The sequence below is a fragment of the Ptychodera flava genome, chromosome 20, assembly GCF_041260155.1.
Source record: "Ptychodera flava strain L36383 chromosome 20, AS_Pfla_20210202, whole genome shotgun sequence".
NCBI classification, from domain to species: Eukaryota; Metazoa; Hemichordata; class Enteropneusta; family Ptychoderidae; genus Ptychodera; species Ptychodera flava.
In genome coordinates, this window is record NC_091947.1 from 22761416 (window position 1) to 22777756 (window position 16341).

Here is a 16341-nt window from a genome sequence, read left to right on the forward strand (position 1 = left end):
CATGAGTGTCAAAAGTTGCATGTAAATTCAAACGTTTTAACATCATTTTAGATTTCGTGCCATTTTCGAAAACTAATCATATGACAGAGAAAATAATGATTACATAAACAAAATGTCAGCCATAGTGGGTTGTGCATTCAAGTAAATGGCATCGTGCGTGTTTCTTGGATGATCACAATTTGTATGTGCAGGAAATACTGCATTTTTGTATTTTCCTCTGGGGGCGCCATTTTATGAGTGTGGCACCCACTTATTATTCAGCCTATTAAAACATGGAGGCATGGTCCAAATCAGCGAGCAGTGATACGTCTATACACTTCTATACACATTCAGTTAACACATTTACACGAACCAACTTTGGTTTGAAAATAATGCATAAAATTAGCAGCTATTGGGACTTTAATGCCAGAATGACACTCTATAAATTGTTGATATATACAATGACATTACTCTTGTTGTAGTTTCATTGTTTTATTACCGGTACTTTCAAGCGTGAGGTGTTTCACACATATGTTCAGAAATACACAAGTTCATGATCATCATCTGCATGCCACTGATCAGCTATTTATAACATCATCCTGTCCTACAACACAACACTAGTCATTGGCCATCAGTGGTTACAGTTAACTTACAAACTTATCAAATTTTTATGATTTTTTTAAAAATTCATAGCGACAGCGTTCCAGGTCACCAGGAAAGTCTAAAATCTTTCAGGGAAGACCAAGACTTTGTCAGATACATTGTGAATGTATCTTTACAGAAAATCCAGCAAATCAATGATAAAGGACAGTGTGATGGACCAGAAGGATGTGACAAAGATAGAATATACAGATACTGCACTACCATGGCCAGGTGACTTCAAATTGAACAATATTCTGTCAAAGAGTCACACTAAATGTTTATACACCTCTATGAATATATGAAATTCGCTCTGCTTGAGAAACTGAAGTTTAAAACTCAACTTTGATTTTTCTATCACCTACATCAACAAACAAATATCAATTTCAGGGGACATTCAAGATTTGTTGCCCAAAGTCCCGCTTTATGAGGCACCACATGTGGGAAAAACTACCACAAAGAGCGCCCTCAAGCGATGAATCTTTCAGTTTCCTACATGGGCACAATCCTAATCAAAACGTGTTGAAGCAGCTACAAATTGTGTGAGATTTCAAAACTTTCATTACTCAAATACTTTCCACTCTATTTTACTGGAAATGGCATAGTAGAACTGCTTTATATCATTATGCACATAGATAACAATATTTTTATGTTTTTGTAATGTGGCTGATATAAAATTCACAAATGAATGCTTTGTCCACTTTTTTCTAGGGTAATGCTGCAAAAATACTCAACTGATGCTTTCACACCAGATGAACATGCAACTAAAGAGAAGGTAATTTTTGAGGATGATTGAAGTTTAATTTACGTTATGTAAATTCTACAAACTTTATATTCTTGATCAAATAATACTTTAACTCAACCTTCGAGCACTTATTCTTCTCAACTTTACCGGCTGTCATGTGAAATCATCTCTTTAAGCCTTTCACCATCATGGTTTGGCCAAAATGCATTGTTATGTATGATTAAAAACTTTATACTTATATATGTGAAAGGGTATTTCTTTGCTTTGATTGAGAAGACCAACAAAGATATCTGTGCAGTTTAACCCTTTTTCATTGTGGTCCAGTCTCCTTTAGTCGTGCTGTACACTAACACAGTCTCTCATCAGTTGTTAATTCTTTGATGTTTCATTGGATTTCCAGGGGAAGGCATTGTCGTCTCTGTGTCTTGATGGAGTTAACAACGTCATCAATATCATGTGCAGTAGATACCCAAATCGAGTTGTAGACTTCCTGCAGCGGTTGAACACTGATGAAGACACCAGTGGGGTAGAAGATATGGATGACCAGGACATTATACACCAACATATCAAGCAATTCCAGGTCAGAGTTCATCTAGAATTCAGTATGTCATACTCTAGTACCCGTACTTTATGACAACAAATATTTGACATACTAAATGGAGAGCTTGATCCACTAGTATTTCTCTTCAAAACTGAATCACTTTTCTCTTCCAAATGAACCAAGCTTGACTCATGAAAATGTTTGCAAATTAAGAAAAACGTAATATAATAGAATGTCCTTAAGTTACTTATACATCTCGATCATAAATAAGTAAAAATAAATATTTGTCCAAAATTTTTTACTGGACTTTCTGAACCTATTGGTGCAAGGTTGACCAAAATGACCCGTTGTTATTACCACTATAATGATGAACACTGTAAATATCACCTGTCATAGAGCACTGAGCATATTGCCTGGCCAATCACTTGCTTTTTTGCAAAGTCAGCAAAAAGTGGCATTGAACTAAAGTCTACTAAAGTCTGTTTTGACGTATTCCAGGGATATGTTAGAGCAGGTTAAGTCATTAAAATTATAATACATTATCTCTGTTTTCAGCAGCCTTCAAATATTCAAGGCTTTGTTAAAATGCAACGTATGGGACCTGTTCTGCCACACTGGTTTCAGCCAACTTGACCTGACAGTGACAAACAAACTTGGCAGGATGATTGGTACTTCTTTAAACAGTGGTGCGACAAGACAAAATTTTGTCGAGAAGTGTATCCATGACTCACACTCAGTGCCATATTTATAACTAAATCTTATAGTCATAATCAGCATTCACGCTTCCATCAACAGAGATCACTCATAACTCGCACACAATACCATATTTATAACCAAATCTTATAGTCATAATCAGCATTATGTCTTCATCACACTCCTATCTATAGAGATTAACCATGAATATCCTGAATGCCACTGATGATCAAGATGTGAGCAATAAAGATGCAGTACAGCTCTGTCACATCATTTCCGTACTGGCCAAGTATCTCACTTCCACGGGACAGCAGGTATGATTTTGATTAATCATCTTACTTGAGAAAACTGGCCAGCGTGAATAACAGAGAAGGAAATCCTACACACACAAGGTCAAAGCAAGCATGATACTGACAAATACTAATATTTGCTCATTCGTCTCTCATAAACATGCTTATATAAATGGCAAACAATGAGAACTGAATGAAAAAAGGTGAAAGAACACAGCCTGATTGAGGCTGTGTGCCCTGTGCAGAAGAGGGCCTGGTTAGCTGAGAGAAATCTGGAGGGATCATTTACAGCTGATAGTGTCCTGGAGTAAGAAGGGAACACTGTGGACAGTTCACAAAACACCTAAGTGCCAAACACAGATTACACTAACAGGGATAGAAATACTTTTTTATTTCTTGTGGCAAAAGTTTGCCACCGGATATAAAATCAGGTGGCAATTATGAAAAATCTGGTGGCAGTTTAACACATCATGTGATCGGTATATACAGCATTTTGTCATTGCCACATACTCATTCTAATTTATAAATTCTTAAAAATATGGTGAGTACACGTCACAAAAAGTCAACCCATACTGCAGGCCTCGTAAAATAATTTTCAAACTTACTAACCGTGGGACACGTGAATTTCATTTTTACTTGCCCGAGAGGAAAAATTACTTGCCCTAAATTTCTAATAACTGTACCAGTAATTTGTAACAGAGAGCAAGAGTTTGGCCATATGAAGTGAATTCAAAGAGGGAAAAAACAGATTCAAACATGAACTACATGTACATCTTGTTAAAATGCAGGACTATTACCAAATCTGAAATGTAGCTGAAGAAATGTGAGAATACTTTAGTCTTTTCTGTAGATTTGGCCATCTCGAAAACATCCTTGAATTTGGAATTTTTCCACAACCTAATCCAAATTAAAATTTTGCATAAGAGTAATAAGCTTGTGTGATTTACAATGTGCATGGCTGGCTGCTGCTCTTTATTATCACGGTGAGATCACAAACAACTGCTCTGCTAGTAGTAGTGTTTATCTTCCAATGCATACGCACATGTACATCATTCTGCAACCCTTTTAACTATTTACATGTTTGCTCACTGAGCACAGCAGTCTTTCAAAGTTTTATTTTGATAAATGTATTCGTCAAGAGACAGATTCAAGTTTCGTTTTCGTTACTCTTCAGTGCAGATTTGTTTTCTGTAAGTGAGAGCCGATTGTTTTTTGGTTTTTTTTTTTAAGTGATGAAGAGTTATATTCAACTTTACATATATGTATATCATATTTAAATATATATATATTTTATATACGTTTTTTTTTTCTCTCTTATCGTTTTCTTTTTTACGCATTTCTACTTACTCGTAATGTATCTATTTAGTTATATATTTATTTATGTAGTTGTTCTTTTATTCACTTAGTTACTTTGTTACAATTAGGTTACTTTGCAATCCCACTACTTTCATGTACACTACCCTCGATATACTTCAGTTTTCTTTTTTCTTCTTCGTTTCCTTGCTTTAACATCAAATGGCTTTGGGAACGGACTAGACTAGCATTTGCTATTTTCCGTTTCCATTTACCCTTTATCACAGCACAACCCAGATGTACATTCATCATTGCATTGTAATATTATTATGATTAAGGGTAATAAAGATTATTATTATTATTATTATTATTATTATTATTATCCCTAACAACCAAGGTCACGTAATTTGAAACTGTCTGCATCTCACGCACTACATAGCTGCAATATGTGGCCTCCTTGGTCGACTGAGCCCGTTTCGACTACGATGTAAACTTGTATTTTTTCAACAGGGTGTTGATTTACGTTGAGCAGTAAGCATTGCCGAGATCCATGGCTTCGAATAAGTTTACATCCATTTACCAAGCACATGATGCAATTACACTATCGTGTGAAGCCGATCGCGATCGACTGTCATACGACTCATACACTTGCACTAAATGGCTACCACTGTCAAGAGCATACCACTTTACGGCACACATACAAAACAGTGAGTTCACTCCGTGTCGTCGGAGAGAACATGTCGCAAAACTCTATTTTTACGACTTTTTGTGTTTTACAACAGCAAGAACGATAATTTTGCGATGTCGGACCGATTTTCAAGGGTTTTCAGAAAAAACTTCTGAGAGTTGAAGGACTTACAATGATTGTAGGCGTGTACAGACCTAATGAAATACGTTTTCAAGCTTGAATTGTCCAGAGCTAAGTTAATTCAACCGCTGGTGCACTTGCCCGTCGGACGGGAAGCATATTGATTTTACTTACCCGAACGCAAAATTCACTAGCCACGGGCGTCGGGCGATAGGAATTTTTGAGCCCTGTACTGGCTAATGAATTGCAAGTATTTATTATTATTTAATTCATGCAGGCTGCAGTTTGGCTTTGTTTTCAAAATGTCACTACATGCTTTTATCTTGTGCGATATGACTGCGTATGCGGCGATCACTGAGGGCAACAACATGTCAAGTGTACAAAAGCTGCTGTCATCGATATGGAGATTAGCCAATCACAAGTTTGGATTCACGCTATGTTTTCATTCATGCCAAAATGTCGCAATTAGTTTGTTTTTGTTTTTTTTTGCTAATGAGTTTTTCCGCCGTCAGACAACGCCTGTTCCTTCAGCATTCCTTCATTCAAGCCGTAGGATCGATGACATGATGACCCAAAATTTAGTGGCAGAAAAATACCACCAGAAAAAAATTTGGGGGGCAGATTGACAGTTTTTGGTGGCAAATGCCACCATTGCCACCGATTATTTCAAACACTGCACTAAGTTATAAACATGTTATCTCATCTTGCCAAAGTGGCAAATATATTCAACCTTTTCAAATACTTTAAGTTTTCCTATATGTACAGAAACTTGCCTTTAGGTTCATCAAATATACACCGAAAATTTATCACAACACTGAAAACAAATAAACCAGTAAATGATTAAAAAAAGTTAAATTTAATAGAGATGGCTGTTTGAAGGGGAAGGAAATGACTTCCTATAGGACCTTTCCTGCCAACTTGAACTCTATTAACCTTTTCTGGATGGAAGCATGTGAAACTGACGTAGTGTTGCACAATTCACCACTATCTTTCAAATATGTAGGTCGAAAAATTAGGTGATAGAATATTGAAATTTTGAATACTAAGGTGAGAAATAATTACAGTGTCATGAAGAGGAAAATATTTTTGAAAAATTGTGATATATAAACTACACCAAAATTACCATATATGTTATATTTTAGTAATATGCCGTTCTCAGTGGTTTGTGCTGTATCGCAAGTAAATTTCAAAAAAATGATTATTTTATATTTTCAGTTTGTCCAGCTGCATTCATGGGTGACTAAGATCTGTAAGGAGCAAAACTTAGGTAAGGTGAAATGAACAAATTGTCTGTTGTAGGTTAAAATCTTACTTACCTTTTTCAATACCCAATGATGGCAAACTTTTCGCATTTTCAAAAGGATGGATCCTTAAGAAGTCAAATTTCATCACTTTCATTGGTTCAAATGAAGCCAAATGTTATAGATATAAAAATAAACACATTTTTTTATTTTTGTCCTTTTGTGCTATGCCTCAAAAACCACAAAGTTTATAAAGTTTCAATGTACATGTATGAATACAATGTCCTGTATTTTGACTTGAATATCAGCATCTCACTGCCATGCAATCTTCTGCAATTGTAATATTTTCAGTGTCACTATATGTAAACATTTTCAGTGTTTTCAGTAACTCTTGTTTTCAGTGTCGCTGTACGTACATAAAAACAACTGATAATACGTTGCATCCATATTGCGTAATTCTTCCCTATCTGATGCAACATCTGATTTCATTTCTTTCCTGTAGATGACACATCCTTGACCAAGGTCTTCCTGTCTTTGCTGTTCATGCTGACCTCGCAATCCAACACCAGCATTGTGATCGCCAAGGAGATAGCCCAGGATATCCACAGTCAAGTTGGTGATGTTGACCAGGTATGTTGATTGCGTTGGGTTTCCCTGAAATTGTAGCCATCAGTGAGAGTTGTCTATGATATCGCCAAAACTTGATAAGAAATAACATTTAGCATATTGCAATGATTTAACAGAAAGTGACAAGTGCACATTATTTTGAATTTTGTATATTTCGTGTGAAAACTTACAATTGTGAAAATATTCAAAAATAAATAAGTCACCAGCCCCTAAGCATTTGATGCAAATTTTGATTTTCTCAACAGCCGACTCTATTTTTGTCAAGAGTATTTTGCTGCCTCTTATTGTTTTCTATTGCTTTTGCAAATACATGTATGTATTTTGCGTATGGGAACTATTACTACATCACATGAACATTCAGTTTCTCGCTTGTCAATAAACAAATCAGTTCTGTTGATGTTCATACTTTCGGTACATTATGGTCCTCTTTCGGTCCAACTGATGATCAACTTGTTTATTGATTCAGTGAGAGTCCAGTGACCTTTGAAGGATATTACTCAATATCACTATTCCTGTGTGACATCTATTGGCATGAGACAAAGTTGAATGTCTGGTACAGCACAAATGACACTCATGCTTACATGACACAAAAGAAAACATGATATTGGGTAATAACTAATCAATCATATAACCATGCCAAGAATTTTACAGAAAAGAGGAAGACCTGAAATTTGATGCTTCTTCTCTTACAGCCAAACTATTAACTGTTCTTGCGATTGCCTGTTTGCAACATGCACAGAAAAAAACTTCAAACCTAAAACGGGCCACTACTATATTTATCAGAATTGACTAAGATGTAACAAGTACAGTAAGCCCTATGTTGGCTACAGTCACAGTTAAAGCGCGTATTCTCAAACGATTGCAGCGATTACACATCTAGCAGTGGACACAATGACATGTAATGCTGATTTACTTCAAGTAGGACATATTTCAAAAAAGACATATTTCAAAAGAAACATGGCAGTTTATGTGCCCACAATTGGACACTTTACACTGAAGTAGTTACATTATAGTCAATTCTGTTTGCTTTAGCATTGTGTTACCAATTCAAAATTTGTTTTCCATTCGATGTTTCAAAAAGTCAGCCCTGAAACATTTGATGTGCATACTGATCATCTCAACAGCTGACTATAGAAACCATTTTTTTAATGTTGATATTTTGAGATTGTGTGGCTGCATTTGATTGTTTTCTATTGTTTCTGCAAAATATGTATTGTGCATATGGCAACTATTATTACCTGAACACTCGTTTTCAAATTTGTCAGTAAACAAATCGGTTCTGTTGATGTTCATACCTTTGATACATAATGGTCCTCACTCTGTTCAAAGTGTATCATTCATGTGAGAGTACATGGCCATGGCATATACAGGGACGCATACACGACATAACACTCGTGCCATGCTCTTTGTACTTTTCGAATGTACATGACATTGTGCACTAGTTTTTCATATTTCCATTTTTTGCCTGACCCTGTACTAAAAGTTACACCAATTTTAATAAACTTGCAAAGGAAAATAAACAAGATTCTAGAATCTGTCACAGTATTTAACCACACAAAGTATCCCTGTTCCTCAAAGACCTTCAACTTTTGATCTTGGCAACATCATAGACAAAAAGCAGAACCCATTTGTCTGTTTACTTTGCAATTGAAGTACCTTTCAAGCACAGTCCAAAGCTGATGGAGGTTAATGTATAAGTGACACTTGCCCTAAAGATACCCCTGTAAAAATATCTATTCTGATATTTTATGGTAAACATTGTCACGGTAAAGCAATATTGCCATGGGTACATGATAATAAGAATTGATACTTTGTTGCAGTATAGAATTAACCATTAAACTACAAACTACAAAGTATAATTTTTCATTATATAAACTTCAAATCTTCAGGATGTTGAAGTGGAGGACAGAACTCACTATGCAATTATTAACCCTCGAACTGCAGCCCCAACAGTTCTGGTAAGTGATGACATTATTTACTTTGTCCATTTGCCGCAGAGCTTATGTCTTGGCTTGCTTGGATGAAATTTTACCAAAATTAGCTTTTTATTCCTAAATGTTTCTCCCATGAGTAGTTTTTACAGTCCAAACCTTTTCGCTTGTATTTTTGGAATAAATTTTACATTGCTACAATATATATGTATATGTTTGTTGCACATTGTAGTCCTTATCAATGACACATTTTTGTCGCCATTATTAATGTCACATTTTTCACACATTATAAATGTTTCGTTTTTGTATTGTCAATTTTACATTTTTGTAGCCACTATCATTGCCATAACTTGAAGTAATTATCAATGTCACATTTTTGTAGCACTAATATTCTGGTCTTGACATTGTAATTGTTACATGGAGTATTAACTATTCTCCACATTGCATCTTTGCAGCTACTTTTAATGAGCCAAGTCGACAAATACCTTGATGAAACAGACTGGGTGTTGAGTTTACTCAAAGCAGATGCCTTGAATAGTAATATAGTCACATCCATGGGTAAGTTCCTTTGCTTGTCTCAAGAATTTTGTGCATGTTTCTTCTGTGTGACTTGGGCCTTTTTATCGATAATTCACATGTGCAGATTTATTTAAGGTAGTATGCACCTCGAAAGTGAAAGACTTAAACTTTTGCTCAAACTTTCCTCAAGGAATCTTTCAATCACTCTCTTTCAAAATCAAGAATAAAAACAGGGGGTCACCATGCAAATTTTGGTACTAGAGAAACAAATTACCCAAGATTTACCGATATTAGAAGTTCAAAATGGCCGCCATCCCTGTGTTAACTCTATGGAGAAAAATAAAAATTTTCGAATTTCGAAAAACTAAGCCAGTAAAAAGTTTTCTTTCACCAAGAGCTTTAAAATGAACCCCCATATGTGGTATATCAGAAAAGAATTGTTAAAGTTTGATAGTCCGAATGTCTGTCCCGGAGGTGCGTTCTACCTTAAGGCAGTATGTGCGTTGAAAGGGAAAGACTTAAAATTTTGCCTAAACTTTCGGTAAAGAATCTTTCAACCTTTCTCTTTCAAAATCAAGAATAAAAATCAGGGGTCACCGTGCAAATTTTAGCACTTAGAAAAACAAATTACCCAAGATTAACTGATATTTGAAATTCAAAATGGCAGCCATCCCTTTGTTAAGTCTATGGAGAAAAAATAAAATTTTCGATATTTGGAAAAACTAAGCCAGTGAAAGTTTTTCTTTCTCCAAGGGCTTTAAAATGAACCCCTACAAGTGGTAGATCAGAAAAGAATTGTAAAAGTTTGAGAGTCCAAATATCTGTCCCCGAGGTGTGATCTACCTTGAGGTAATACACACCTTGAAACAAAGGTTTGAAGTTTTGCCGAGACTTTCCTCAAGGAAACTTTGCATTGTTGTTCATAGTTAAAAATTAAAATCAGGGGTTATGATGTAAAGTTTTGGATCAATTAAACATTGTGCCTAAAATTTCACTAATATTTGAAATTCAAAATGGCTGCTAAACTCAGTGTTATCTCTAGAGAGGAAATATTAAACTTTCTATTTTCACAAAATCTAAAGAGCAAAAATGTTATTTACTCACAAGCTTTACAAACAGTATACCAGCAAAAATTTGTAAAAGTCTGAGTTTCTAAAAATCTGTCCATAAGGTGTACTCTATACCGTTTGCCCTTTCATACCCATTACTTTTTGTAGGGGCCCAACTTTGCTCCAGAAAACTATGGATGGCATTTAGCTAAATCATGGTGATGCAAAATGTTAAACCCAAACCCGGCACAAATTATCAAATATATGTGTCCCAACGATTCTCCATCGTTGCTTGGTAGGGATATCTCAACCAGTAGAATTTTTGCAATTATATCGGGTTCTTTTAAACACAATTCTAGTTATATACTTCAAAGGAACCATTCTGGATTAGTAAAAACAACAAGATGTATTCACTTTGGTTCACTATAGATAATATTTTCAGTAGACTTGGAGTTTTTATGTGTATTAAATTACTCAGTGCCAAATAAGCACACAATACTATGCAATGCCATCTCTCCGATATTCAGACGTGGCTATTGGCAAAGTTTGAAGGGCATCCTCATTGGGAAAACTTTAAGAAAAATTTCTTTAACGTTCTCCGAAATAGATATGAAGTGGCTTATAATTAATGGATAATTTGGTTATCTTAGTATAACAACTTTATCTCTTCTCTTCTGTCTTAAGATCATGATTCCCCCGGGCCAACTCAGCGTGAAACTTTGGATAAAGCTGTTTGTACCCGCCTTGGCACATTAGTGACAGTCTTTCATGAGCTGGTTCAGTCTGCACTACCAGCCGGTTTGTCTGTCGATTCTCTGTTGAAAACCCTTACAAGGATGTATTCCACCCTAGCCTTGCTCACTAAATATGTAAGTCTTTCATCACGATGCGTTAGAGATTGTTATCACTCGGTGTTTGTAAATCTCAAGGTTAAAATGACCCAAAATGAAATTTGAACAAGCCAAACATTCCTGTTTTTTTGAATAGTGGTGCACCAACATGCAGTGATGGATGCATTTCATTTGCTATGAGAAGCTTCTGAAAAATAAAAACACATTTTAAAAATATTAAAGCGAACATGATACCTTCAAACATAGTGTTTTATTTCCTAGTAGCGTCTCTGACTACGCTGTATCACCATGACTTCAGGTCACATTGCAGCAATATAGACGGAAGGAAACCAAGGGAAGGACATGGGAAATACCCTTTAGCTACTCATGTCTCTTTGAAACGTTTAATCAGATGTAAATTGAAAATAAATAAACTCAGGAACCCTTCGTACTACAGGAAAATTATAATTCCTGTTTTATTTGATTTTTTTACAGTATATCGCGTTATACACTCAGCGTGTCGGCCACTTGTCAGCAAGGTTTGAGAAGTTAGCAAAGCTGACCGGTACACATCTTACCCAGCAGTGTTATGCTTTGATTAACTATATACAGGTAGGTACAGCAGGCTGTCGGTCATTTTGCCCATCAGTGACGGACTGTATAACTGTCCCAGACTTCTATTAGATTTCAACATTCTGCAAAAAATAATCGCAAAATTTTCATAAAATTTTGTCGTAATTCTGGCAAGGTACAAAAAATATCCAAAATATTTTTATACAAAAATCTTTTTGTTTTGACCGAGTTTAAAACTTATGTTTTCTACTCAAGACAATTCAAAAATATTATTAATTCATTCCTAAGACACAGTTTTTGATATAACAAAAACAAAACGTTCATATTCAGACTTCTTGAAGCCTTGAATTGATGAGATATATCAAATTAAATGAACTAGGAATAGCTCTGCGGGTTTCAGATCAGTTCAAACTTTCCATTATGAAATGTATCCCAATCGATAATATGGGTAACGAGTAAAGTTTTAACCCTCCTAGACAACGCACTGGCTGTCTTTCTATCATTATAAAGATAAATTACTACATATACATACACGCTGGCACATCAGACTCTGACAAGGTGTAGGACTAAAACTTTGCAGGTTGAAAATTGTTTTTGAAATTTTGTGAAAGCAAAGTTCAAACTTGATGAAATCACAGTCAAATCTACTGCATGCTTGTTTTGTATGGCGTAATTTGCAACCTATCAGATGCAGATTGGCAGCTACAATATGGTCTGGATGTTTTGATACGTCAAAATAATTCAGTTGTTTTAACATATATATTTTAGGTGTCTTAGTCATATACAGGTGTACAACAAAATTGATAAACTTTGACGCCCACAAAAGTTTCACAGATACCGCATTGATCACATTTTATTCCGTATTGAAAGATCAACTTCCGTATATCAAAATCCAACTCACGAGGGCACTGTTTGCTGCTTCCTTTAAGTTAAAGCTTGAGCCGACATTTCTGTGTTTGAATACTGATCAACAGTTCAACAGTTTTATTGTAGTCCACTGCAGGTTAAAGTACAGGGAACAAAGTTCCAGGCTTTATGTAAACATCCATTACTCATGCAGAGACACGCGTAAATGTAATTTGACTTTTCGTCCATAACTACTGAACATTTCACATCACGATTTATTTCCGGATATTTATCAACTGATATGCATCCACATTATCAACTTGCCTATGTGAATTAAAAAATCTTGTATCACCTGCCTATCACATGATTCAAATTTGCTATTTTTTGTTTACATTGTAAAAGTAAACAGAAATAATCAATATCCTTGGGATGTACAATCTTTTGTGCAGTTGAGTATTAATCAGGAGATATGAAGATCAGCTTTTGATGCTGATTACAGTGCTACCTTTGTCCAAATTTCCGACATGGCAATAATTACTGCATGCCACCAGTTACCACTCAGGCCCTCATAAAATTGTTTCCGTCATGAAACTCATATTGAGTAGATAATGTAGCACAAAAAAAACATAGTATGATGTCATTTGTTATTTTTATTGACAGTTATGACAAATGATTTCTGAGGAATGCGGTAATTTTGGGCACGTTTTCTGAACTTTTAATGGGATGATGAAATTCTCCCAAATACATGAACACAATACAGATCTTATCAGTGCGTCGTATCATTGTCACCCACAAAGGCATTATTAATGCCGCCCTCAAAGATATGTTCATAAAGATTATGAGGCATTTTGCAGTTCCTCCCCAAGTGAATATTGAAGTTTTGCCCAGATATGCCTGCATTTTATTAATACAGTTTTGCTGCAAATGGAGAAATTATATTTCACCCTAAATATTCCCAAGTTGGCATAGATCGGCTACCAGCAAGTACTTTTAATGTTTTGCCTCGCAGTTTGGTTTGCTGGAGTGTTGTTGCCAAGCAACAGATGTAATTTTGTACACAAAAGTGCTTGTTCACGGAAGCAATGTGGTGCCAAGTTTTCATGATAACATAGCCTTTAGATCATGCTAGTCTAACAAAATGCTTATCCAGCTTAGCATCTGGTGATCTTTAGACCAGAATTAGATTAAATTCTGCAATGCCTGGACCCTAGTTGTATGACCTAGTTTTCAGTTTTCAGCTCTCCTGGGGGCTTGGTCGTATTATTGCAAATTAACTGGCCGAGGAAAACAGAAGCAAATATATTGATAGATTTGCTCACCTGTGTGGTGTTGTTTGAATTGCAAAATTAAATATCTTACTCTCTCACCATGTAAACTTGTAGATGTTTTGAAGCTCAATTAGTTTTATCTTGGGCAACATACTTGGTTCAGCTTGAATTATTTTACTAGTGTGTAGGTTGAAATCTCCAGTCAATGTGTGGGCGTACATAAACCTGTCACCCACGTAGAAACTTTTGAGATATCGTCCAAAACAGCGCCATGATAACAAATAAATGTACCAATATTTGATGGGGCGAACATTAGCAATTAAGATATCAACAACAAAAAAATTTAACATTTAATAAAATGCCAGATATCCATGTACAGATTTAACAAATTCCATGAGAAGTTTACTTCAATGCTCTTGACAGTTTTTTTCTTTATAAAGAAACGTAATTTAGGAATATTTATTTCGGGCAGATGAGCTCAGAAAATAAAACAAAGGACTTGCAATGCCTGTGCAAATAATTATTCTGTGAAGTATTGGTGCATGAAATTTTTATTTCTCTGATAGCAAGGATACTAGCTGTAACTTTGGATAAAATTTTATTATTTATCTTAAAGGTAGATTGCACCTCAACGACAGATATTCAGACGTCCAAACTTTACAATCCTTTCTGATCTACCACTTGTGGGGGCATATTTTAAAGCTGTCACCATTTTGTTTTTTTAAAAATTGAACATATTATTTTTCCCCATAGAGGTAATGTAGGCATGGTGGCCATTTTGAATTTCAAAATATCGGTAAATGTCAGGTGCTTTGTTTCTCTGGTTCCAAAATTTACACAGTGGCCCTACATGATGTTCTTTTCTTGATTTGGTAAGATTATGGCTGAAAGTTTTACTTTGGAAAGTTGAGCGAAAGCATATTCTTGTTCTCCTTTCTGTTCAAATACAAAGCCTTGCCAACATAATGCATTGGGTGCAGTTACGCAGTATTATTGTTGACAAATGAATTCTTGTCAGGACAAAAATTCAGTCATCAACATTGACATGGGGCATTATGGCTCGCACAGGCTGTATTGACAAATTGAACACTAGATACGCTGACATGACATGAAAAAGTAGGACAAGAAACTGCATTTTTACAAATCGAATGAAAATACAGCAAATGCACCAAAAGATAGAGCAAATTAAATGTTCCCTACAGTTGTAGTCTTACAAATATGAATGTCTCACTCCCTGTTGGTCCAAATTCCACAGCATACAATTTGCCTTCAGTATTGGCAGAGAATTGTGCATTCAAATTTAATAAGGGAAGTAGTCACCGGCTTGTAATTTGAAAATGAAACATGCTGCCAAAATTCACTTTAAGTATGGTTTATGCCCCATATCCCGTTATGTCACTTGTGATGTAAATATATTTGGCAGAAAATGGTTTATTTCATTTTCAGAAGGGAACTTGTCATCAGCTCGCAACGCTGAAATATATCAGACTTTGAAAGGTAATTTCTGTCATTACAAAAACATGCCTACGCTGCAAAACACCACCATTTGAAGTGAACAGAAATATTATTGAATAAATAACACATTACTGAGATGTTGTAAAATCAGAAACATAATGCAAGAATACACAATAGATGTAAGTCTAACTTTATTTCAAAACTTTATGCAAATGCATTGTTCTCTCTTGTGAATAAACAGAGAGTAGAAACGGTTTTTAATATCTTATTGTTAAAGTCCACCCCGGCATATAGTTTGGCTAAAAACTAGTCAACAGCTCGTAACTTTGAAATAAATCGCTGAGTCAAACATAATTTTCTTTTACAAAAAGCCGCCGGCCTTGCAAAACACCATAATATTGATGGGACTTTGACCATACAGTGCAATTGTGTAAATGAAATATTATTCAGAGAGTGTAAATAATGGAATACAATGTATTGTGTATTGAGAGAAGAAAGAGGCAAACAGCTTATCCTTACAAATGTGAGACACTCATTACAAACCTCATGTCCCTCCCACCTGGTCCAGCAGAACTACCAAATATCTCTTTTCACTAAATCTGATGATCCACCCCAGTCATAAGTTTGGCAGCATTTAGAAAAAAATAAAGCAGAGATTGTTAATTTACATATGAGAATAAACAAACAAATAACATCAATTTGATCTTCTTTTCACCAAATTTGACTTTGTTTAAATGTTTGCTTCAAAATACACTTTACAAATTCAAGTTCAAGACCACAAACTTCTAAAATAAAAACTGTGCTCAGACTGGTGATAGGCAGAGACAAGACTTCATATCAAATCAAATCTAGGTCTTTGGAAAATTATGGGGATTGCAAGTTCATCAAAAATTCATTCAAGTTCATCAAAAATTGAACATATTGGCAACTGAGTGGAGGCAGGCCACTTTGAATCGTAACCATTCAGGAGAAGAATATTCAAGAGAAGCAATCATCATGGCCCAGTGGGTGGGT

At 35.3% G+C, this 16341-nt stretch overlaps 1 protein-coding gene across 2 annotated transcripts in view; it reads left to right on the forward strand.

Moving 5' to 3' along the window:
* Positions 1–16341, forward strand: part of LOC139120336 (Fanconi anemia group I protein-like) — a 70681-nt gene that overhangs the window by 36796 nt on the left and 17544 nt on the right. For both annotated transcript variants that reach the window (XM_070684669.1, XM_070684670.1), the window contains exons 22-31: positions 673–852; positions 1330–1393; positions 1764–1943; positions 2792–2911; positions 6204–6255; positions 6732–6859; positions 8746–8814; positions 9243–9345; positions 11040–11224; positions 11681–11797. In XM_070684669.1, coding sequence (XP_070540770.1) covers positions 673–852; positions 1330–1393; positions 1764–1943; positions 2792–2911; positions 6204–6255; positions 6732–6859; positions 8746–8814; positions 9243–9345; positions 11040–11224; positions 11681–11797 — 1198 coding nt within the window. The remainder of the gene's footprint in view (positions 1–672; positions 853–1329; positions 1394–1763; positions 1944–2791; positions 2912–6203; positions 6256–6731; positions 6860–8745; positions 8815–9242; positions 9346–11039; positions 11225–11680; positions 11798–16341) is intronic.